Genomic DNA, 23574 nt, shown 5'->3' with positions numbered 1-23574 from the left:
TTTGATCGCCGGACTGAAAAGAAAAAAAAGAACAAAATTTCCAACAAGCGAGGATTCCTAGAGGCCTCTGCAAGTTGGCTGTTCTGCTCCTCATAAAATCAAAGGTTGACATAGCAGAAGTAGAGAGGTGCATGGGTGTATAACTGACAAAGGCAACTATTCTACACCCAGTCACCAGCAATAAGATTTGCAACAAATCACGCTCAATATCGTTGTACGACGTCACGTTGATCGAAACAATGAATGAAGTGGTTGTTCTGAAAGACTCACCCAGGTATGCAACCAATCTGGTTGCACTCGGCAAGAACCAAGTTAGCTGCAAGCTTTTAAAATCATAGTTAATAAAAGTGGTTCTCCGTAAGGTTTTCTGTAACTTCTCCGCCGCGCCTTCTTTCCAGAGCTTCTGATGGACGTCATTTCCGGTTTGGAAAAAGGCACAACCATTGTGCAACGATAGATAAGCTCTGGTAACGTAAATACGCAATCAGCTCTGACACAATCCGGCGGCAGCCACTGCATGCAACTTTCAACATTGGCACACAGATAGAAAGGAAAAAAATCGTTTTTTTTTAACAATAACTGCGTGTTCAAACTTTAAAACATGAAAAAAAAAACACACTACACACCACCAGAGTCACAGCAGCTTACAGCGCAAATGCAGCATATTGTCCGTGCTTGGCATGTTGTTCTGAGTATGTTTAAAAAAATCAAAACACAACATACAATAAAAATTTGGGCCGTGGCAAATGTGCCCATCACCACATATGCTCGCAGAGCACCAAGCACAGCAGCTCGCAAATCTGCCTCACCGAACCAAGCTAGAAAATCTAAGCAAGAGTCGCAACTGAATTGTAGAAACTTTGACCCCAACTCAAATCGTGTTTCGAAACACAGTTCATTCTCACATATGCTTTCGATGTTTCTGAAATTGATAACAAGACTGGGTTTTCAGAGAAAAATTTCGAAATTCTCATTCGCAAAATTTGGGCAGCGCACGGCTGTCTGGTCATTGCAGGTCTCCCTGCAGGTTTCCCTACAGGCTGCAGGTCATCGCAAGCAGCAGCCACAAGTTTCCCGACAATACAAAGATACGACAACAGCAAATGAAAAAAAAAAAAGAACGCATGCAGAACTATCGTTGCAAGTTTGCCTTAAAGCCATCAAGCAGCTCCTGCTCATGCTGACAAAGGAAGCCATTAGAGAATAAATGAAATTTCACCAGTGAAACACCGTTGGATCACCGCTCAAGATTTTACAATTGATGTGGAGAGCAAAGCAAGGTGCAGAAGACACCATGCTTCTTTACAAACTTGCACGTGCTTGAGCATGTTGTAAGCTGTACCAGCTTTTCAGCGCTCAAAAGAATGCAGGATGGGGGGATGGGCGTGAAGACAGGTCCATCCACTCCTTCGTTCTTTTGTGCCCTAGAAAGCTACTCTTCTTTCAATGCCAGGCCGTACCCAGATGGACAACTATGCGTCTTCGTAGAATTTAGGATCCCAATGCACTAGCGGGCAATTTTTTACAGGGCCTCGGCAATATGGAAGAAACAGCTCAAAGGGGCCAAAATCAGGGCCGGCTAAAAAGCTGACCAACAGCACTTGCGCGTAATAGGCGATGGAGGACTTGCAAATGGCCGCAATCTGTCACGGCAGTGATGGAAGCGGCGAGGCACGCCTTATTGTTCGGTGTCTGGAGGACCAGGACACTACCATCATTGGGTGGTCGAGCGGTTGACTGTGCTGTTCGCCTCAGGCTGACCCGACAACGGCCCGTCGCTGCCGTCCACAATCCTCCGGAAGAAGTGGTCCTCGTCTTGAAAGACGTATGGCTGCCGGTTGTTCTCGTAGAGCAGGCCCAAAATAATGTTGAGAGCTGATACGTCGTACCTTTGTGGGGCAAGTGTAACCAAGCATTTAGCAATGTGTCCGCGAACGTTTACAAACAAGAGCAAGAAAATTTCAAAGTGAACCATGCAGCCTAAGACAATATCTAATACATAACAGGGCCTGTGCAAATTTTCGTCACATGGGTCAACGCTAAACATTAGGCGGCAGCCTGCCACTCAACGTTGATACTGATGCTCGGCTATTGTTGTGCTTCGTTCTTTTGAAGCATGGTTGAGGTGGGTTGTTACTTAGATGCAAAAGCATGGCAGCAATGCAATTTTTCTTTTCATGGGTTCTCGTGTACCATACGTAGCAGGAAATTCTTTACTGGGTGTTTATCAGCATAGCCTGGCAGCTCTCAATGCGACTCAAGCCAAGAAATGAAATGCACCAGCTGACACAATCCGGTGGCAGCCAGATAGAAAAACATTCTTTCTTTTTTTTTAAAAGTAGTTGAGCTCGAAATGAGTGCAAGCGATATATTGGTAGGTTTATTTGTCTAATGCGCACTCTTGTCGAGCTTGGCTGTAGTTACGTTAAGTGGACAGCGCAAACGGGCAGTTGTCGAAAGCTAGCGCCGTTGTGCGTCATCATTCTCAGCTGTTCTAGGTTGCACCGTTTCGAATACCAATTATTAATTATGTCATCACGTACATTGCTCGATCAATGTGCACACAACTTATTGCTGTAGTAAAATGTTTTGTTCGTGAGAAAACATGACTCACACTCCCACATACAAGATGCTTAGAAGATGCCCTGTCAAAGCGGAAACTTCACATTGATAACATCTATCATTCACTCTATGAGAGCAATGACTACTGTGACATGTCCCTTTAGAAATGCTATTCCATTCAGGAAAATTGAAAATTTTAGAAATAATGTAGCAATCCAAACTTCATGTTTACAATGTCTTCTAGCATGCTAATGCCATGGAAAACTTTGCAACGACTTTTTCACTACTTCAAACTGCTTATCATTGTCACTACTAAAGAAAACATAAGCAAGAATAATATACAATTTGCATAATATATTGGTTCAATTGGCTGCATGAGTTTAAAAAAACAAGAAAAACATTGTTACAGAAATTTCATTTTCAAAGGGTGAAAATGCGTGTTCCCTAATTGGGGCATTAGTCGTTCCAAACATGGCGGAAAACACCCATGATAAATGCGAACTATGGCTTTCAGTACTTGAACCATTTCATAGATGATTCATTAATAGAAATTGCAGAACCTTGTTCACACTACTTTATATGCAAACAAAATATTCATTGGAAAACTTTGAGCAGTTAGGCTTAAGCAGTTGCACGCTGTGCGAATTGCTTGCCCTAGTGTCCTTTTTCTTGTTTGCTCCAGCCACCAAGCTAAACTCCTGCTGCTCACTCACCTCACTCTTGGAGAATGGGTAAAGGAAAGAACACTCTGGCCGACAAAGGCACAAGTTTTCAGCAATTACCGAGCACTTTGCTGTTGTGCAGTTGCCGTGGTGGAGTTTGCTTAAAAGCTACCGTTCACAAACGTGGATGCTCGTGATGTAGCAGCTATTCTGGTAGTTTCACTTCGGTTTCCTCATAATGCCTTCAACTCTTGAAACACAGCAGCTCTGACTTACCTATGGCAACCCGAGTACCGGTACAGGGGCTTCTTATCAAAGCGACAGCCCGTACTCTGGGCCCCCACGGGGGTGATGCAGTCGGCCACCAGGGCACACCGCACCCACGGCAGCATCAGACGACCCCGCACCTGCACACCACGAGAATGCAACTTCTTGTACGGCTTAGTAGCAGTAGAAGGAAACAACATAGGATTGGTTTCGCAAGAACTAAGGCAGAAACTTCGAGCCTCTCCTGCAGGATGCACCTGGCGTGCCTTTCGGATGCTCTCTCGCCAATAGCGCACTTGCTACTTTTCAACTGAGAATCCGCTACTTTCACACTGAGAGCAAGCTGCAATGCGGGACGGATGCCTGTTATCGTTGCATGTTGGAACGGCACCCAGCATATGACCTTGCTTTTTAAAGGGCACCTGCTCTTGATGTTTCACAACGGAAAAAATGAGGATGGTAGCAAGAAACAAGCCAAAACTGGCAACAAGCGACCCTTATTTGAGGAAGTATTACAATTAGGCTTGTGCGAATATTTGCATGTATATTGCTGTATTTGGATTTGCTTTGATTTTAAATTATTGAAAATTTCAAAGTATTCGAAACAAACAAATAAATGTATTAGTAAATCACGTTAAAACACCTGTAAATGTGGTTTCACTGCAGCGAAGAGGCTCTAAGCCGTGAAAATACCTATCCAGGGAAAATATGCACTGCCGCGAAGCTCCACTTCAAGGTTAAATGAACATATTACCCCCATATCAATTCACCATTTTTTAAGTTTGCAAGCTTGTTATGCCGGCTTATATGCTCCAAGTATAGTAAATTTTTCAAACGTAATATAATTTACAGGTTATCACTTGCATTCTACCGAAAGTCAAATCCTGCTGCTATTCAAAGCTCTTTCCACTTCCTTTTAAGCTAAATAATGGCATTTGCACAGGCCTGGTTTCAATTTAAAAAAAATATATTGTACAGTTTAGATAGGTCATGACAAACATCTAAATGAGATGTCTTTATAATATGTGATCTATAACATTTGCATTAGACTAAAACGTAAAATTCACTATTCGCACTAAGCCTAGTTTTGTGTTAATGTTTTGCGTGATATACCATCACGCAAAAACATTAAGGACCAGCAGGCAAATGGCATGTGCGTTGGGGTATTTAGACATGTGTTTATCCAGAAACTTTACCTCTTGCTTGGAATGTGGATAGGTTAAGCGGTGTTACAGTGAGACTTATCTTCTGCCATCAAATCATCATCATCAGCTTGACTACACCCATTGCAGGGCAAAGGCCTCTCCTACGATCCGCCAATCAACCCAGTCGTGTGCTTTCTGCTGCCACATTATACCTGCGAACTTTCTTTCTTCTCATCGGCCCACCTAACTTTCTGTCTCCCCCTCGTGTGTTTGCCTTCCCTAGGAAGCCAATCAGTTACTCTTAATGACCAGCGGTTACACTGCCTACGCGCTACGTGCCCGGCCCATGTCCATTTAAACAGAAAGACAGCACGCGTTCCTGGGCCGGCTGTTCTATATTCTACCTCGTCTTCTCCTATTTTCTTTTACCTGCCCACGCGCTCAAGCCCCAGCATCTTTCTTGGTCATGACACTCGGCCATGACTGAGGATACTCTTCTATGCTGCTTGTGGCTTGGAGTCGCCTTCACGATCGCATACTCCTATTTTATTGGAATGGCTAGCCTTTCTACATGCACTTACTACATGCTGCGAAGAAACCATCCCTTTTCAACCCCTTTCAACGCGCCAAGACAAGAACTTACTGAAGTTGCGGATATACTAGATGACTGGCCTTTGTCGGAACAAAGGATTCTGGGTCATTGGCTGAGCCCATCCTCATCCCAGAAGGCTTCGAAAGCTTTGCTACACTTTTTGCGGACAACTGGCCTCAGGGACAGACTTTAGTGTCTTGTTATTATTTATTTTGCCTTTCTTCTTTTACTATTTTTTGTATTTTCTCTCTATCTGTTTGCAACATTTCTTTTCTATCATCTTTTATTCCCCTCACCCCTTTCCCCTGCACAGGGTAGCCAGCCGGTCTAAGAACTGGCTAACCTCCCTGTCCTTCCGCTTAATCTTTCCTACTCCTCTTGATTTCAACTATGATATCCTTAACCCCAGTTTGTTCCCTGACCCACTCTGCTCTTCTTGCCTCTTAGGGTTACACCTATCACATTTCTTTCCATCGCTTGCTGCGTTGTCCTCAATTTAAGCTGAACTCTCTTTGTAAATGTCGAGATTTCTGCTCCATAGCCAAGTACCGGCAAGATACAGCTGTTATATACCTTCCTCTTGAGGGATAGTGGTAATCTACCTGTCATAATTTGAGAGTGCTTGCCAAATGCGCTCCATACCATTCTTATTCTTCTAGTTACTTCAATCTAGTTGTTTGGCTCAGCACTTACTACTTGTCCTAAGTAGACATATTCCTTTACAACTTCCAACATCTCTCCACCTATTGCAAAGTGCTGTTTTCTGCTGACACTGTCGCACAGTACTTTAGCTTTATGCATATTAATTTAAACACCTACTTTTCTGCTTTCCGTGTCCAGTTCAGCAATAATGACCTGTAATTCCTCTGAGTTGCTCATCAAGGCAATGTCATCAGCGAATCGCAGGTTACTAAGATACTCTCCATTAACTCTTATCGCTAACTCTTCCCAATCTAGGGCCCTGAAAACCTCCTGTTAACACGCGGTGAATAGCATTGGAGAGATTGTGTCTCCCTGCCTTGCACCCTTCTTTGGGATTCAGTCACTTTCTTTATGGAGAACTATGATGGCTGTGCATCTGCTGTATATTTCTTCCAGTATGTTTATGTAGTGCTTGTCGGCCCCATGATTCCGTAGTGCCTGCATCACTGCTGATGTCTCGACTGAGTCAAGCGCCTTCTCATAATCTATAAAGGTATGTATATTGGTCGTATTCCGCACATTTCTCTATTACCTGATTTATACTACGAATATAGCCTATTGTGGAGCAGCCTGTACGAAATCCTGCTTGGTCCTTTGGTTGACTGAACTGTAATGTTGCCCTAATTTTATTAGCTATAATTTTTTTAAATAGTTTGTAGAGAACAGACAGAAAGCTGATCAGTAGAGACCGGATTATAGGCAAATGCCTATTTTGTTCCTTGCATTCCTATTGTGCCGCTTTGATATATGAGCATAAATGAGAAGTTAAGGACAGCTTTTATAGTGTTTTTATAGTGCCTATAAATGCCTATTTTTGACATCTGTGCTTAAATTACTACAAGTGCCTATAAACACCTATTTTCAAAATCTGTGCCTATTTTACCTCAAATCTTGGTGTCGAGTACAGTTTGAGGACGTCATTTATGGGCAAAACTGACTTTTGGAAACTTTGTACGGTGTAGCCTAGTTCCCTGTTTCAACAAACTGCCATAAACAACTACCAGCAGCCACGAAGTCGGTCGCTCCGGCCTCATTATGCTATCGCACAGACATGGCACGATTCTATTTGTAGGTTTCAATACTTTCTATCAACTTTACATTCATCTATTCAAGCAACAGAGTGCACGAATTACGCATGGATTCTTGAATAACTCGCACAGTGCCACGTACTACTGGGACTTACACTGGACCATTCCTCGTTGTACGTTACCTCAGGCCCATAGCTATCGGAATCTTTCTCAGGGAGGGGCTCACCTGTTGAAGGCCTTAAAAGCACCAATTTTTATTTATTGTCCTTGGAAAAACACACGCCTGCATTAAAATTTTGCAAGGGGGAGGGGAGAGAGGCAAACCTCTAGCCCCTCTCCTCCATGGCTATGGGCCTGCGTTACCTTCTTCATGCTAGGGCGCGAACCCGTGAGAAGGGCAAGCGGTGTTCAATCGAACATTTCATCTCTTTCCGGAGCGCGTAATATTGTAAATTTTGGTAGACATGATCGTGAGTGCCCACTGCATGCCTTACATTTGCCAGCTCAAAATTCTCAAACCTGGTGAGGGGCCGTATAAGGTGTTCACAGACAGAGGAGAAATTGGCCCTGCGCGACAAGACCCGGTCAATACGATGCTAAAAACTTTTGTGGCTTTCTAACGGTGCGGCTGCTTGCACCTTTGCTGCCCTTCTCAGCCATAGCAAAAAAAAAAAGACCCAGGAGTGTGTTTATTTGACGCTGGACATTTATCTCACCATGCTTGCAAATAAAAGGAGAGACCATGTTCTGCAAATCGTGTGGGAAAAGAAACAATTTTGCATGGCTCAGCTAAACCAGTGGTGCCTTTATGCCATCATAAACTATATGAACTGTTTTTCTTTTATGTCGTAAACACCGGTCCTGCAAGTTTCTTTTCGAAGATTAGAATTTTTGTAAAGCTTATTGTGCCTATATTTACGATTTTGGGGGACTAAAACTATGTTTGCCTGCCTGTTTTTCACACATAAAACACAATTTTCAGTGCCTAAAAATCCAGCCTCTACTGATCAGCCTGTCAAGTCCTTGATGTCTCCTTTCTTATTTATTAAGATGATGTTAGCATTCTTCCAAAATTCTAATACCCATTCTGTAAAGAGACACTTCGCATAGAAGGTGGCCAGTTCTTCTAACACTATATCTCTGCCATCTTTCGGTAGGTCCGTTGTTACCTTATCCTCACCAGCCGCTTTACCTCTTCGCAATCCTTCTAGGGCTTTCATTACTTTCCCTGTCGTTACCGGTAGGATGTCGAATTCCTCTGGGCCATCATTGCTTTTTACGATATCATCCTATTTGTTTCGGCTTATTTACAGCTATCTCGAATCAATTTTTTTCCGCCTGGTGTTCTTTACTGTGCACCAAATTACAAGCAAACAGGCACAGCTACTTTTCAGTCCCATCAGAAGGAGCCATAACAACCAGGAATTCAACCTACACCCTTGTACTTCACACCATAGCACTGCTCAGGCCATTTATAACGTTACTGCTTACAGTGCACAACCAGCAATAATGTGGCCTTTTCTGACTACCCTTTACCCTCCCATTAATCTCCACGTAATTGCATACCGCATATTGTGCAGACGCCATGACAGAAGATTGGTTATAGTCACAAAGGAAGAAACATTTAGTAGGAGCAACACCGCTCTTCAGGCGACTAGATTATGTCACATTGCCGGAGAGCCATTTTATGCTAGCGACGTCTTGCAGCAGTAAAGGGAATACTACGGTTTTGATTTCCGAGGGAACTGGTCACGCGCGTTGATTGCGTTCCGTCGCAGCCACAGGGCGAGGACGCAAAGCGCGTTTGGTGGTACTGGTTTCTCGCTACGTGGTCACGCTCAGCCGGTAGCATTTCCTTTTCTTTTTTTTGTTGTTGCGGCGTTGCACCTTAAGACGGCATCCACTGAAATGTTTCTGTCGGAGCATATTATTTCTGTATTCTTGTGACGTTATTTGCACACCTGCAGATGCCCATATGAAAGGGAGTTTCATTTCTTAAATATTTACTACGCTGTGGTTATAATGCCGCTACCGGAAAATTCGCAGAGAAGCAAGGCAACGAGAGCCAGCCACGCAAAGAGAAACATGGGCATTATGAAAGCAGCCGGGAGTGGGAGAGGGCAGCCGTGCGGTAGCAGGAAGGAAAGCGGTTGTGTAGATAACAGACTCTTTTGCCCCCACTGTTATGATCGCTAGCGATGTGCACACTCTTGCTTCAAGCAGGTGTCCAAATCTGCATCAAGTGCGTGTCATCGCTGTGTAACTCTTTGTTTTTTTTGTCTTGAAAACGGTGCACCTATCGCAGAAGCGACTTAGATTCCACTGCAAGTGACAATCTTGAGACGCAATCGAGCTTTCTTTGCCAGCAGCCAAAGGATTTTCGAAATACTTTTGCAGAAATGTAGCAGTTGCTGTTCTTCCAACTGCGAATCGAGGTTTTTTTGTATGGACTGTTCTTAGCTTAGCTTGTGAGTGTAATCTCTTTTACACCCTATCTTCGTGTTGTTCTGCACAAACTTGTTACAATGGTTGGTCAAGTTGCCACCCAAAGCCAAGGTCTAACAAGATCTAGTTGTGGCATCTGTAGTGGCCACGAATTATCAAAGTTGCGTTTTGATGCTGAGTCAGTGAAACATTTTGCAGTTGCAGCACTTGGAAGGGGTGAATTATGTCTTCAATGAAAACAAGGGCGCGCATCTGAAACGCTACAGTGGTCTGTAGTGGTGACTGTTTTGATATTGCACATTCACCCACAAAACCGAAACTTGCAAAATTTCAGTTGCCATTTGATGCATAGTTTTTGGTCAGCATGGAACTGCCGCGAACTCCTCATTGACGAGGATGTTGTAAATGTTAGCCGGTGACATTCCCCTAAGGCACAATTTCTTTCCCCCAGAGTTTATTAATGTCGGCGCCACAGGTCTGCAGACATAACCTTTCGACATTTACATATTTAGGAGCATACAAATTTACACTCTAGTCACTTGCCTCGACTGTCAGAATCGCGTGGCTGCCTGTTTGCCTTGTTTTTGCACACTTGGAGCCTCTGAGAAATGCTGTATTGGTTTTAGTGTGGTACTGCTTATAAGTGCGGATATATATATATTTTTAAAATTTATTTTGCAATACTGTCAACTCTTGTGAGAGTCCTTACAGAGAAGGCAATATAATAAAAAAGAACATGACTCGGAAATGCACAAACATAGGCCACATCAATATCAAATGGCGCACTCGCGTGGATAGTCATCCAAGGTCTGTTCGAATTTCGACAAATCGTCCTGTTCGACAACACACACCGGCAACATAAATATGGTTTCGTAAAGAGTGGACACTCGAGCCTTTTTGCGGCCGAGCAAGAAAAGATCTGAACAACTGCTAGATGATGTACCCATGCATGCTTCTACTCGTTAGTCAACACATGTAATACTAGCCGTCTGAGGAGGACCACGGAGACCCAAATTTGGCATCAAAATTTTTTAGTCAAGAAAATTTGATGGATTTGTGAAATTCTTCATGTTCACTCTACATCGTGTCTCGCTGAAGACTTAATGCGCTACCACGGTTAATGCACTAAATCAGTACAGTCTGACAAGAAAGTGTTGTCTTTCTGCATTTGTTGTACTAAGGGTATACATTTATGTGGCTTAGATGTACAGTAAAAGCTCATTTATCCGGATCTCGTTAACTCGGACATGCGGCGCGGTCCCAGCAAAACTGTGTATATTTGAAAGGTGACAAATGCTCGTTAATTCGGCGGGATTTAGACGCACACTGGTTAACTCGGACGACTCCAGAGAGGGCTATAGGGGCTTCATGCTTTTGGTAGCCAATTCTGGTTACTGAAAGCATGAAGTCCCGGCTCGAAGTTTTGGTGAAACCAAACGAACAGCAGCAGAACATGATCATGATGATAGTGAATGAGGGGGGAAGTAGCCAGGTGGCATTAGTCACCACCCGGTGGGAGCGCTTGGGCCACTGGTGCATCCAGTGTCTTCGAAATGCACCGCACATGGCGCCGCATGGGACAGTTTGCGCCATAGAGTTTAGTAAAATTAACCAGAGGGGACTCTGGCACTGCGATCGTTCAGCAACCATGGAAATGATAGGTAGTACACAGATTTGCCTAGTCTTCGTATTTGCGGACTGCGAATCGCACTTGCGGCTTCGTTTATTGCTGGTTTCGGTTTCGTTTTGAAAGAGAGAACCAACCCTTTTAAACTTCGTGGATCGATTCGAAATGGTAAGCCTAAAATAATAAGGTAGTGAAGTGCAACCCTTGAACATTTGCTGATTTTTGTTTCGTGAGAAAACAGTTCCAAGCCACACGAACACACACGGAGCCAGAAGCAGGCCAGAAGTACGAAAATTAGACAAATACGTGTAGTACCCATCATTCCCATGCTCGCTGAAGCGTCGTGCATGCAGCTCCCATAGACACCAGCACCAGAGTTTCTTCTAGTGTATACTAGGAAACTCTATGGTTTGCGCCCTAACGGGACAGTTTGCGCAGCTGCTGCTACCCCAGTTGCCCGCGACGCCTACGCTGCTGATTTCTTTGCGTAGTGACTTTGCGCTTACCGTGTGCAGCTATGGCACATTAAAAGAGTCGACTGTTGGGCGAGTTGGCGCTGTGAAATAGAAACCGTCGTTACGCTCTTGGGCTGTGTTTGTGCGCATTGGTGATGGTGTGGCTGTTGCTGGTTTGCTGACTAATGATGACAAATCATTGGAAGTGCTTGAAGAGGATCAGAATCACTGTTTTGATGATCACATTGAAGATCCGGCGCGACATTGCACAGTGCAGGAAGTCGCCGAACTTTCGCTGCCCTAGTTGGAGTTCTACATCGGTTCTCGCGAAAGAGAGTGTGCACACCACCATTACATGGGGTTCAAGAAGATCGTTCTAGCACTGATTCCGATGATGAGGCAGACTAAGTTGGTGCAGTTTTTCATGAAGTAAAGGTTTGTCTGTGCCGAGTACGTTTTCCTTTTGTTTTGGTGGTTCATTCGATAATCCGAAATTCGGTTAACTTGGACACTTTCACCGGTCCCGTGAGATTCGGGTTAACAAGCTTTTACTGTTCTGTACATGTATTCCCCTTGCGGAAGCATGGATGTGTAGCCTAGTAGTAAAGACACTCGTTTTTGGAGCATGAGAGTATGGATTCAAATCGCAGCATCAGAAAGAAAATTTTTTCTTGCTTCATTTTTTTTTTTTTATGCCGAAGACATTACCGGTCTGACCAGATGCTCGTGGCGCTGAAAGCAGCGCAGTAGCTTGGCCGCAAGGCCCTACTGGAGTTCGTTCCACATTTTAATTACGTTAAGAAAAAGGGAGTATCTGAATTGATCGGTACGAGTGATTGCACGCGTCGATTGCCCTGTTGTGGTTAGTTCTTGAGCTCTGTTTAGCTGGTGGCAGTAAGTATACTTCTGTGCTAATATTTAGTTGGTCATTTACTATTTGAAGTAATAGTACATCACAATGCATATTTCACAATATTCAAGACTTCGGTGACTTATATTATAAGCGGTCTAGGGTGTATTATTATAGTCACTAATCCACTGTGGCGAGTGAGAGTCCTTCATAGCTTCACACTGACAATGACCATAGCGTTTGCTTTTGAGCCATTAACAGATTCTTTGTCATGTGGTCCAAGAGAGAACGAGGGCAACGCACCTGCGGCGAGTCGAAAAGGAGAAGCACTGAGGGATCGACCATGCGCTGGAAGAAGAAGTGCTCGCGGGGCGCCCTAAGGAACTCAAACATGCCCAGGTGGGTGAGGGCAGATGTGGGTTGCGGCTGGGAGGACCAGGGCGCGGCCAGGCCCTCGCGCAGCGCCCGGCCCACCACACGGCGCGGGTCGGGTGCGCTGGTCAACTGGTAGTCTGGCTCCACCCACAGCACACCGCCGGACTCTCGAACCAACTCCTGTTTGCACAAACACGTGGCATGTAATACACGCTAAGTTTAAAACAGAAAAAAATCTGTTATATACAGTATCAGACCACGGCACCCAACGCAAATTCAGCAGCTTCAAACCTCTGGGTATCAAACGCAACTAAATAAACATTAATAAGTTCCAACAGACAAGAAAGCAAAGGAAAGTGCAGGGGATGTTATTAGTAGGAATTGTAATGTAAATGTGAAGAAAGAAAAGCAGCCGAAACGATAACTTGCCTCTGGCAGAGAGCGAACCGACGACCTTCGAATAATGCGTCCAATGCTCCACCAAATTAAGCCCTAGCTGCAGTCATCTCCGCATTCACTGGGGCTCTTTGATTTTCTAATTCTGGCTACCCGCGGGCAGCCAGAGTCAGCCAGAGCGCGCTCGTTTTTCTCGGGCTGCTCCGCCCCCCCCCCACCCCCCCCCACGGCGCACTTCCGGTTGGCGTTCGTTTTTCTCGGGTTGAACGGTTCTGGCAACCCGTGGGAAGCCCAAGGGTTGCAAGACGCTTCTAGGACAATTTAGTTGAGGAAGCTTTCTGGAAGGTTTTGGGCAGGTTTCGGGCTAGCAGGCGCCGAAAAGGTAGGGTGCACGCTCGGTGCCATCTTTGTGAGGACTTGATGGATTGCAATGCGGGCCCTTGAGGACTGCGCCTTCGCTTGTCATTACGCATGGCATTATCTTCTAAGGCCTGTTTTGCCTTGCGAGATGAGGGGATTACGAGTGGCGACGAGTGTTTGAAGCTACTGCTCATCGCATTAGTTATGTTTCACGTGAAGCTTCCTCCTGTGAACAACGCAGTGAACTGTTGCCTGTCGACTGAGTCGTGCACATGCCTTAAATGTTATGTACGTACTACACATTCGTGCGCACGCATGGAGACAACTTTGGAGTTAAGTTTCGTCTTTTTCATAGAAGTCGTTTGTGGAGCTGTAGCTGCTTTCTGTGCACTTAGCGAAGACGATTGTGATCGAACTAGCTCGCTCCGTCGTATGTTTGCGTACGTGAACCTCTTAGAACCTTTGTCCTGACTACTCGATTGATCTTCGATAGTGATAAAAGGCCCTACATCACGACTGTTGATAATGCTCACTGGTCGCGAACGGCGTGCGAACCCATTTTTATCTATGAGTCTTCATATGTAGTATGATTAATTATACATACGGCGCGATAAAAAAAAACGGAGAATGGATTCAGAAATGTATACATCCTTTGGTGGCCCATTTCATCGTTGGCTTTGTCTTTTTTCACCTATGCAGCGCAGTATGTACTATAACCTAGTAGATCGAGTCAAAGCTGATATACATGACATTCATTAAGTGCCACTTAGGACTGGAAAACAGGCCAAGGCAAGTTCTAAAATTGGTCGAGAACGTGTCACGCATATGTTTATTTTATGTACGACGCGCACTCATAATACTAATACCTGCGCATATCATAAACTTTAGACAAAAATGTAAGTTGGTCAACGTGTGTTTGCGACATATATTACGCGATAGTTGAGCAGGTATATATCCTCGAGCTCTTTTGGGGACATGATCACTTTCGCGTGACTTCACTTCGTGTTGTGCAGTGACTGATACATGTACTAAAGAGACGTGAGCTTGTTAAGCCGTCAGCGTCGTGGCAGCTCACCTTGCATCGTTCTTGAGGCAGCGTGCGCCAGCTGGCTGTTTCGTTCGCGGACGCGGCGAGTGATCGTGCGAGCGTACGAAGGCCGTACCCCAACTGCGTACGCTTGAGGATATTATTTCAGCTTTTTGGCGAGCTTGGCTTAGTATTTCCAAGCAGACAATGAAGAAAAAAACCAACATACACGCGGCGCATTGTTTTGTTTGCTGCCATGACGGTAGAGTTTGTTTACGTTTACGCTGGCTGTCCCAGCATTCGATTTTGCGATCTTTGGGCAGCTTCGGGTTTCCCACACACGTGACCACGACGCTATTTCCTGTCCAGACCGGAACTAGCTGAGTGACCCTCTGGCTACCTCTGGCTGCCAGAGGCCCCAAAATCGAAGATCCCCACTTTGTGGGGTATTTACATGCATTTAAAGTGGCCCTGAAACACTTTTTTTATATAACCATGGAATGGCTTTACTAAAAGAGCTTAATGCCTCACGAATTCACTGCCGCAAGAATTTTTAGGATCTGTCCAGTACGAGCGGAGTTAAAAAGATTTGTTGCATGCTGCAATCCCATTCTTTCTTTTCTCGTCCAAACAAAAGTGCTGGAAGCTAAGCAGGGAGGGATGATAGGGGCAAAGAAAATACGTCAAGAGCGTCCCGTGACCTTGAGCACTTTTTTATTTTTCTTCGAATACGCAACTTCTCAACGTGATCATGCACACACGCGTGAACAAGTCGCTGCCTCCTGTGGCGATGCCTGTAACGACCGAGCACGCTATGTTAAAATCAGCCAATGGCTGATAGATGGGCTTTTTATGAGTGGTTTTTGAGCGTCTTCCCTCATTTGTTTAGAGAAGAGAAAGCAATATTTAGGCGACTGATAATTTATTGTGAATTCCAGGCCACGTGCAGCGCTATAATATTTGGCTTACGTGTTCATTGTTCTCCGACGGTATGGAGAGTACCTACTAGTTCAAGAAAATGTGACGAGCTGAGCAGGTTGAGAGACGCAAGCAATGGCTGGCACTGTTGATATGCCCATGTTCGATGCATGAAAGATGACCAAACTTGACCTCCTCTAGTTAATGGTGCAGCCACTATACACGACAGTTTGTGAAAAACGCACTAAATTCATTATTTTCCACTAGTTTATGCCTGAAATGGGAGCCATGTCTATCGATAGCAGCACCTAATTTCTCAATAAGGCTGAAAATCCTGGCAGCAAAAATTTCGTTCTGCATCCCTTTAATAAACGACAAGTTCACATATGCAAACAAGAAACGGTGACGAAACAAGGAAGGAATGTGTCTCACCTGAATTATAATGGGCCGATAGGCATAAATTTTGAGGTTGCTCACGTGGGCTGGATAGAAGTCGAAGTTGAGTGTGCGCAAGGTGCAGTTACTAGAGTTACACATGTTTTGTGCCTGCACAGAAGAGAGGAACATGGCAGCTATTGAAGTACAGAAGATAAGAGAACAAGAAAAATATCTGGCATGTACAGCAACAATTACAATGGCACAGTTAGACACCAAGAGAGAACAAATGAACCGCGATTGAACAAATCTAAGCTTATCATCGTTTCTGAGAGGGCCCAGCGTAGTAGGTCAGCCAGAAAACTTAGCTTTGGCCACACTCCCAGGGACTGAGACTCACAAAAAAATAAGCAATGCATGCTAGCCATAATGCAGTATTGCCATGCCTTCTATAGTAGTAACTTTTTCTTTTTTTGCAGAGTACACATAGCCTTTAAAGCCATAACCTTTAAAACTGGCTTCCATTACAGGGAGAGCTGTTTGCGAGGTTATTAACTAGTCCCGCCATCACTTGTGTTTGTCGTACAGTTGTCCAAGTCAACATCAAAAGAATTCCAAGCACAAATTTGTTATTGTGCTGAATGCGCACAGATTTTGCCACCTTACCGTAGTATAGCACGTACAAGTCAACACGCAACACAACATTTGAGCTCAAAAACTTTGTGGAAACTACGTAGAGACTACAGGTATGTTCACGCTTTCTATGTCATGCCCTCACAATGCCTTCATATTACCCACGCTGTATGTGAGGCAGGCGCATTGTAAGATTAGAAGTTCTTATGAAGCACATACAACACACAATGTGAACGGTTTCCCAAATGACAAAGCCAAACAATGTATCTCATTAAAGCCTTTAATTGATATCTAGATGACATCACCAATACCTTTACCTGAAGGTTACTATAATTACTGCTATTGTTGCCATGGCTACGGCAGCTGGCAGAAGTCTGGCACTTGCTTGTAAGTGTAGCCATGCAGCTTTGCTGCAGCATTTGTGCAAGGCTGTGGATGGCGCTGCACCGTTTTTCAGGAATAATTCAACTAAAGGAAGCCAGAACGTTTATCTTGTTAAATGCCCTGCTTGTAGCTAATAACAATACAGTTAAAGTTTATTCCGTTTCATAGTTTGTTTGTATTTGCACCAACTAGGTTAAAAGAAGGAAGGCAGCAAACAAATGGCACAATTAATACGTCATCAGGTGTGTTTGTCAAAAAGACATCCTGTATTGAGCAGATGACACCTTGGCGCCCTTGTCAAAGTTCGAACTGCCAGAGCAGGCTGAAGTTTCAGGAGCAGGTGACTGCAGCAGCAGCACAAATTGTACGTGTTTTTTGCATGACTGTCGCCTCTTGCCGCCATTTCCAGAGAGACAGCTCCTCCATTCTAGTACAGCAGGCTCTCATTGAACAGAACCTGAACGGACCAGGAAAATATGTTCCATTTGTGGTGAGAAAGAGGAAGATGACGAGTTCGTTCTGGCTGCAACGCAAGAGATCTGCGTTTCTGTCACATCATCGCTACCGTGCGAGGAAATTGTTACTGCATCAACAATATATCGTCCTAAGACATTTTTTCGAGGTTGCTGCAATCCCTGCCCTCAACATGGAGCTGCGCAACCACACGTTGCCAGCTGCTTGAACTGCTGCTAGCAGAAGTTACATTTCCTGAGAGATGAACCAGGGAGCAGAATACAAGAACGAAAACAATCTTGTCAGAAGGACCTGTTCCATTAAGCAGCAGTTCGGTTTACCAGATTCCCATTTATTGAATGTCTACTGTACAATTTCGGGGAAGCCTGAAACAAATGCTCTCAGGAGGAGGAGTGAGGGGACGACTGACCGCAAGCAGTTCAGCTGGTCCAAAGTCCAGACCGTAGACGACCACTGAGTGGTCGGGGAAGTGTGTCTGGCAGGCCTCTAGGAAGCCCGGCAGCCGGCCTAGCTGGTCGACACCCATGGCGGTGCCTACGATGGGTGGCAGCGGACCGCTCTCGTTTGCCAGCAGGGCAGCTGGGGAAGGACCACCCTCTGAAGACGTGGCCGGAGACAACCCCAGGTGCAGCAGGTAGCGCTCAAGCTCCTGGGGATCACGCTGCTCAGGAACAACCTGCGTGCCACCCCACACCGGCTCGTCACTGACTGAAGCAGACTGGTACACCTTGAGTATCAATGCCTAGCTTAACAAGAAGGACTTACAATTAAAAAAGAAAAAAAGTTAGTGAGCAGCAAAACTTTTTTTGTGGCACAAGAAAATTATAGACCCGTCTAGAAAAAAAAATATACCTGCTTTAGACATAGACAAAAAAAAATGCACAAGGACAGGCACTGAGTGGTCCCTAGACAGTGTCTAAAGCAGCACTGTTTTTTTAACATAAATCCTTACCAACCAGCTCACTTTCACACTTATAAGGAGTTCTTGGCACAACTTTTCTGCCTTGTGTCAGTGTATATGCCAAAGACTGACTGAAACACACTCTGGGCTGCGTAATTATGAAACTTACAGTTTTTCACAATCTGGGTAAAAAAATTTTCCATGATATGAGATTTGAAAAAAAAAAAACGCCAAATTCTTGCATCATCTTGTAAACATGGCTCTCACCTTGAGGTTTTTGAGATTGGTGAGCTGCCGGTGGGTCTCTGAGACGAGCCCGTCCAGGGCGGGTTTTGGGTCCCCATAGAGGCAGATGAGGGTGCTGGTCACCACAATGCAGGCCAGCAACAGGAGGAAGCTCTTGGCCCGCATAAGGCTGCATCCGCAGGCGCTCGCCGCCTGACGCCAGCTCTCAGCTCCAGGGCACCGAGTGGTGTGTGTCTCTTCCCCAATTAGGCACGTCGCGGCAGCCCACCCTCAGCCGCTCATCCTGCGTGCACGTCCAGTTCCATTCCCATCAGTGTGCTGCTCAAGGATGATGACCGTTGGGGTTTAACTCCCAAAACCACAATGTCTTTACGAGAGACGTGTCAGTGGAGGAAGCCATAAACTTCAGCCAGCTGAGGTTCCATAACATAACGACCCTCAAGCATATTCGCTTACAATGAAGACATGGCCACGGCAGCCAGGATTCGATCCCACGACCTATAGGCCAGCAGTTGAATACTATAACCACTAGACCACGGTGGGGGGGGGGGGCTAAAGAAAAGAAAGTGTTTCGTATATGTGGACTTTTAAAGGAATCCTGCAGTTTCATGTACCAAAACCAGGAAATTATTATGAGGCACACCATAGGAAGGGACTCCAGACCAATTTCCACCACCTCGGATTTCTTAAAGCGTGTTCCTATCTATTTGAAGTGGTGTTCTTGCATGCTGCCCCCAACAAATATTTCCACCATTTCAGGGAATCAAATCCACGTCCTCGTCCTTGAGGCATTGGCACAAATTTTCGAAGGTGTGTTTACTCAGCCATACAAGTCTCCTGTATGTGGAGATGATTCTGGGCATGTACAAAGCTCGGTAAGGGCTGATAATGTCTTTTAATTTAACATTAAAGTTTATTTTTGCGTGGCCCACCTAGTAACATCGACATTGCGGTGATGTTAGGCTCACGGGCGATGGCATGGTTCCCCTTGAAAGAGAAAGGGGAGGGTAAAGGCACATCGTCCCCCTCCCTGCTAAGTCAATATATAAGGCATACCCCCCCCCCCCCTGTTTGCACGCCTATAATCAGGCTACAGTGTCAATACTGGTGACATTACACTCCAGGAGCTGTGGAAACATCTTGCAGGAACACGTGACGAGAAGTATCTTGCAGGAACACGTGACGAGAAGCTCGTACCGTGTTCTGACTCTCTGCTAAGTCAATATATAAGGCAGACCCCCCCCCCCCCCCCCCTGTTTGCACGCCTATAATCAGGCTACAGTGTCAATACTGGTGACATTACACTCCAGGAGCTGTGGAAACATCTTGCAGGAACACGTGACGAGAAGTATCTTGCAGGAACACGTGACGAGAAGCTCGTACCGTGTTCTGACTTGAGGCTACAGTAGGAACAGAAACCAGCGTTTAAAAACTAACTGATTGATTGATTTGTGGGGTTTAACGTCCCAAAACCACCATATGATTATGAGAGACACCGTAGTGGAGGGCTCCGTAAATTTTGACCACCTGGGGTTCTTTAACGTGCACCCAAATCTGAGCACACGGGCCCACGACATTTCTGCCTCCATCGGAAATGCAGCTGCCGCAGCCGGGATTCGAACCCGCGACCTGCGGGTCAGCAGCCGAGTACCTTAACCACTAGACCATCGCGGCGGGGGTTTAAAAACTAACTACTTTTTCAGGTTGTGTTCATGCTTACCAGTACATTTTCTAGGCTCTTAAGGGCTTGCCCGTTCATTTGACACAAAAAAAATTACACCTGAAAATCTTCGAGACAGCACTCCCTTAAAAGTGCACCACTATGTACATCAAGCCACTGAGTACGTTACATAACGTTCATGAGCACAACCAGGATGGTCCGTACTCTCATGATGACTCTCTACAACTGCGCCAAAAACTTACACAATTTCAAGGCAAGAAGTCTTCTTGGTTTTTCATATGCCACCACAAATTCTTTATAATCAGCCAGAAGGAACAGGTTGACTTATCATCAAATTTTTTATGCCCACTGAAGGATGAAGGCCTCTCCCAAAAGTTTCCAATTTACCCTGTTTTGTTTGAGCCAATTGCATTTATGCCTGCAAATTTCTCAATTTTATTCTCTTGCCTAACCTTCTGCTGACCACTGCAAGTCTAGCTTTTCCTCTAGTTACCTTGTTGTCCTCCAAGTTTCGGCCCCATATGTTAGCACTGGCACAAAGCAATGACTATATTTTTTGCTTACTGAATCAAGTTGCCGCTCATGATTTGAAAATCCCTGCTATATGTGCTGCTGGTTCACCTTAGTTTTTGGCAAACTTTGTTTTCTTTGAGCAGCAATTGATGCAGATATACACATTCTTGCAGGGACTAAAGGGGCTTGTAGTAAGTAGTGAAATGTTCTCTCCTGAGCATCACCTTTGTCGTCCTTTACATATTGCTACATGCATGTTGACACTTTGTGGGACGATGTGCGTGTGTGCCGGACAAAGAGTGGTCTCCACTCGGTGTCTGATGAACCGGTCAGCCGTTGCTGCCTCATCGCCTACAACTGCCCCACAGACCACCGATATCGTACATGTGGCACCCTTGAAGCCATACTACTCTTTCGCTGACGTTGACATCTGATGCGCAGAGACTGTGCTTCTGCCGCCGGGGATTATGCAACATCCTTGTAGCAATATTTATGTTCAACCTTAGTTTAAACTTTGCCTGTTGAGGTCTTGAATAGTATTTTTTTGCAATCTGTCGCCTTAATAGCAAAACAGCGCACTGTCATCTACAAACGAAAAGTTACGAAGATACTCCCCACTGACCTTTACGCCTCTACCTTCCCAATGTAATTAATATTTATCCTAAACGTCCAGTTAATAACATTGCCTCTGCTTGCCTCTCTTGACAGCAACTTTTTTTTTTTGCTTTTCACACGGAGAAGTAAGGTAGATGTGGAATCCTCGTAGATATGGCTAGGATGTTCACGTACATACACTTCAAGTACCCCTTGATGACACAGAGCATCCAAGACGGCTCGTGTGTCTATTAGTCACGAACAGCCAAGTAGAATGCACAGCAATGGTGAACGCGCTCTGCGAGAAAGGGCAGAATCGTCCAAACTACTGTAGGCCGATTCAATGATTTCACACATGCAGGAAAGAAAACGCTTTCCGACAGCTGCAACACTCCTGCCAGCTTAGCAGTCTTCTACACTACCTCAAAGCAAGCATCTGATGATACGCCATACACGAGCAGAAAAAGCCAGGCCACGCAGCTGCTGACAATCGTACAGCTGGCATTCAGCAGGCTCCTATTTAAATGAAGTCTGTGAGCTGCATACACCTACATGCATCACGAAAAAACCGAAAACAATGACGCTGCGCCGACAGACCTCTCTTGATGGCCTGTTGCAAGCCGAGAGAGAATCTGCCAAATCTCGATGGCGATAAAACTAGTAATACGACAGGTAAATCTTACTTCGAGCAGCGTTGAAGTGGTGGATCTTTCTTCAAGTGGTCACGCACTAGTTTCGCTCGACGCGGCAGTACGATCCGACGAAAAGTGATACGCGCAGAGCGCGCCTATTCAGCGCGTCCGATACGACCCACCGAAAACACCTGCTGAGCTTCGCGAGGTGGGCCGCCGACACACTTGAAAGAGCCGCTCCTCAGGCAGCTGCGGCGCGCTCCTCAGTTCGCGCTAAAGACGTTACGCGCAGGGCGCTCATGGTCGCTCGCTTGGCCCGTACGAATTCTGGCTGTTTCCCAAATTCCTCCCCGAAGCATGCCAGGCGCGATTTTCGAGCCAATACAGGCACGCCCTCGCAGAATGCAGAATAGAAACGCGCCGACTTTCAGATATCTCCTGAGCGGCGCCCCAGTGGTGAAGAGAACTTTTCTTGTTTTGCGCCTGGTCCTCTCGGCCGTCTAGCTTAGGTTATAAATAGCCGTTTTTCTGCAACATCTGTTGCCCTGCTAATCGGGTCCGAGGTAGCGGGCTCGGACAGTGATGCAAAGTATAAATAGAACTTAGCTCTGCCAGCACACCGCGCCACGACCCTGCTCGAGAAATCCGGTCGTTTTGAAAACGGGGCACACTCGCTACATGGTTGACAAGTTTTTTTTTTTTTTTTTTCGTGACTGACGCTTCTTGTGCTTCTGTGCGTGAGCGGGGAAGCCGCCGTGAGCCCGTGGAATGTTTGGGACGCCAGTGTCGAGATCGCAATCGATGTGCCTGCACGCATTTCCTGTCGGCGGAAGTAGGCGCGCGATAGAGAAAACCAATGCCGAGGTCGATCTGTGTTTCGCGAAACACGATCCATACTGCTGGCTCGAGGTCAAAGCTTGGCGAAACATCGCTAACATGCGCGCCAGGAAATGGGGAACACGGGACCGATGTTTAGCGAGGCGGTACGAAACATCAAAAATGTTAGATGCGCCGAGAGAACGAGCAACGCGAAGTTTGGAAATCGAATGGCTCACGAGTCACCTTCCAGCGCGTGCGAAGCAGGCGGGTGGTCAGGAAATTCCGTCCGGTTGCTTGAGGCCAGGATACATCGGTTCGAAGGCGCCACAGCTGACTTGCGCGCAAGTCTACACAACCACAGCAGTCACGCCTTTTTTCGCCAACGTGAAAATTTTACGAGCACGGGTTGCTCGACGCACCGGCACGACAGAAACCTCACACAAACGCCCACAAAATGATCCCGCACTTCGCGTGTTCAAAGATAGGTGACGCCACAACCGCAGCAAGAAGCGCCTCAATACAGCAAGCTAATGCGCGGGAAAATGTGTGGCCTCCGAGACAAAAAACACTCATCGTGCACCCTGTCTGTATTCCGGAGGTTGTGAAGTTCGCAGATTAATCTGTTGCGCTGCGAAACAGTAATCGGCACCCTTGTGACTACTGCTATAAGGTAATAAAATAAGCTGTGTCGTACCTGGTTATTGCAAAATCTTGTTGCAAATTCAAACACGTTAAAAATGTTCAAAATTTCTTCGTCGCGTGTGTACTTGCAATGGCGGCTCGTGCGTTAACCTCTAGAAGTTGAAGGAGGCATTGAAGTTTAGCGCTTATTTTCAGCAGTACCAAACGGGATCAAGGCCTTCGAGCACACAAAGGTGGTGCCAGCGGGAATGGCGGATAGGTGAGCCTAA

At 45.6% G+C, this 23574-nt stretch overlaps 1 protein-coding gene across 2 annotated transcripts; it reads right to left on the bottom strand.

Annotated features, from left to right (window-relative positions):
• Window positions 1-1320: 1320 nt before the first annotated feature.
• Window positions 1321-23100, bottom strand: LOC119172285 (uncharacterized). Of its 2 annotated transcripts, none has more exons than XM_037423338.2 (7): window positions 22907-23100; window positions 18446-18707; window positions 17687-17953; window positions 15844-15957; window positions 12639-12890; window positions 3501-3631; window positions 1321-1889 (listed from the first exon to the last, which is right to left on the bottom strand). In XM_037423338.2, the coding sequence occupies exons 2-7, from the start codon at window positions 18587-18589 to the stop codon at window positions 1715-1717; spliced, it is 1083 nt and encodes a 360-aa protein (XP_037279235.2). In that variant the 5' UTR covers window positions 18590-18707; window positions 22907-23100; the 3' UTR covers window positions 1321-1714. The 2 variants fall into 2 exon arrangements, with proteins under 2 accessions (XP_037279235.2, XP_075746148.1); XM_075890033.1 differs by lacking the exon at window positions 22907-23100 and adding an exon at window positions 21896-22033.
• Between the last annotated feature and the right edge of the window lie 474 nt (window positions 23101-23574).

This window comes from Rhipicephalus microplus, chromosome 3 (genome assembly GCF_043290135.1).
Source record: "Rhipicephalus microplus isolate Deutch F79 chromosome 3, USDA_Rmic, whole genome shotgun sequence".
NCBI lineage: Eukaryota > Metazoa > Arthropoda > Arachnida > Ixodida > Ixodidae > Rhipicephalus > Rhipicephalus microplus.
Note: the sequence above shows the minus strand (reverse complement) of the source record. Positions and strands in the feature narration are given on the sequence as shown.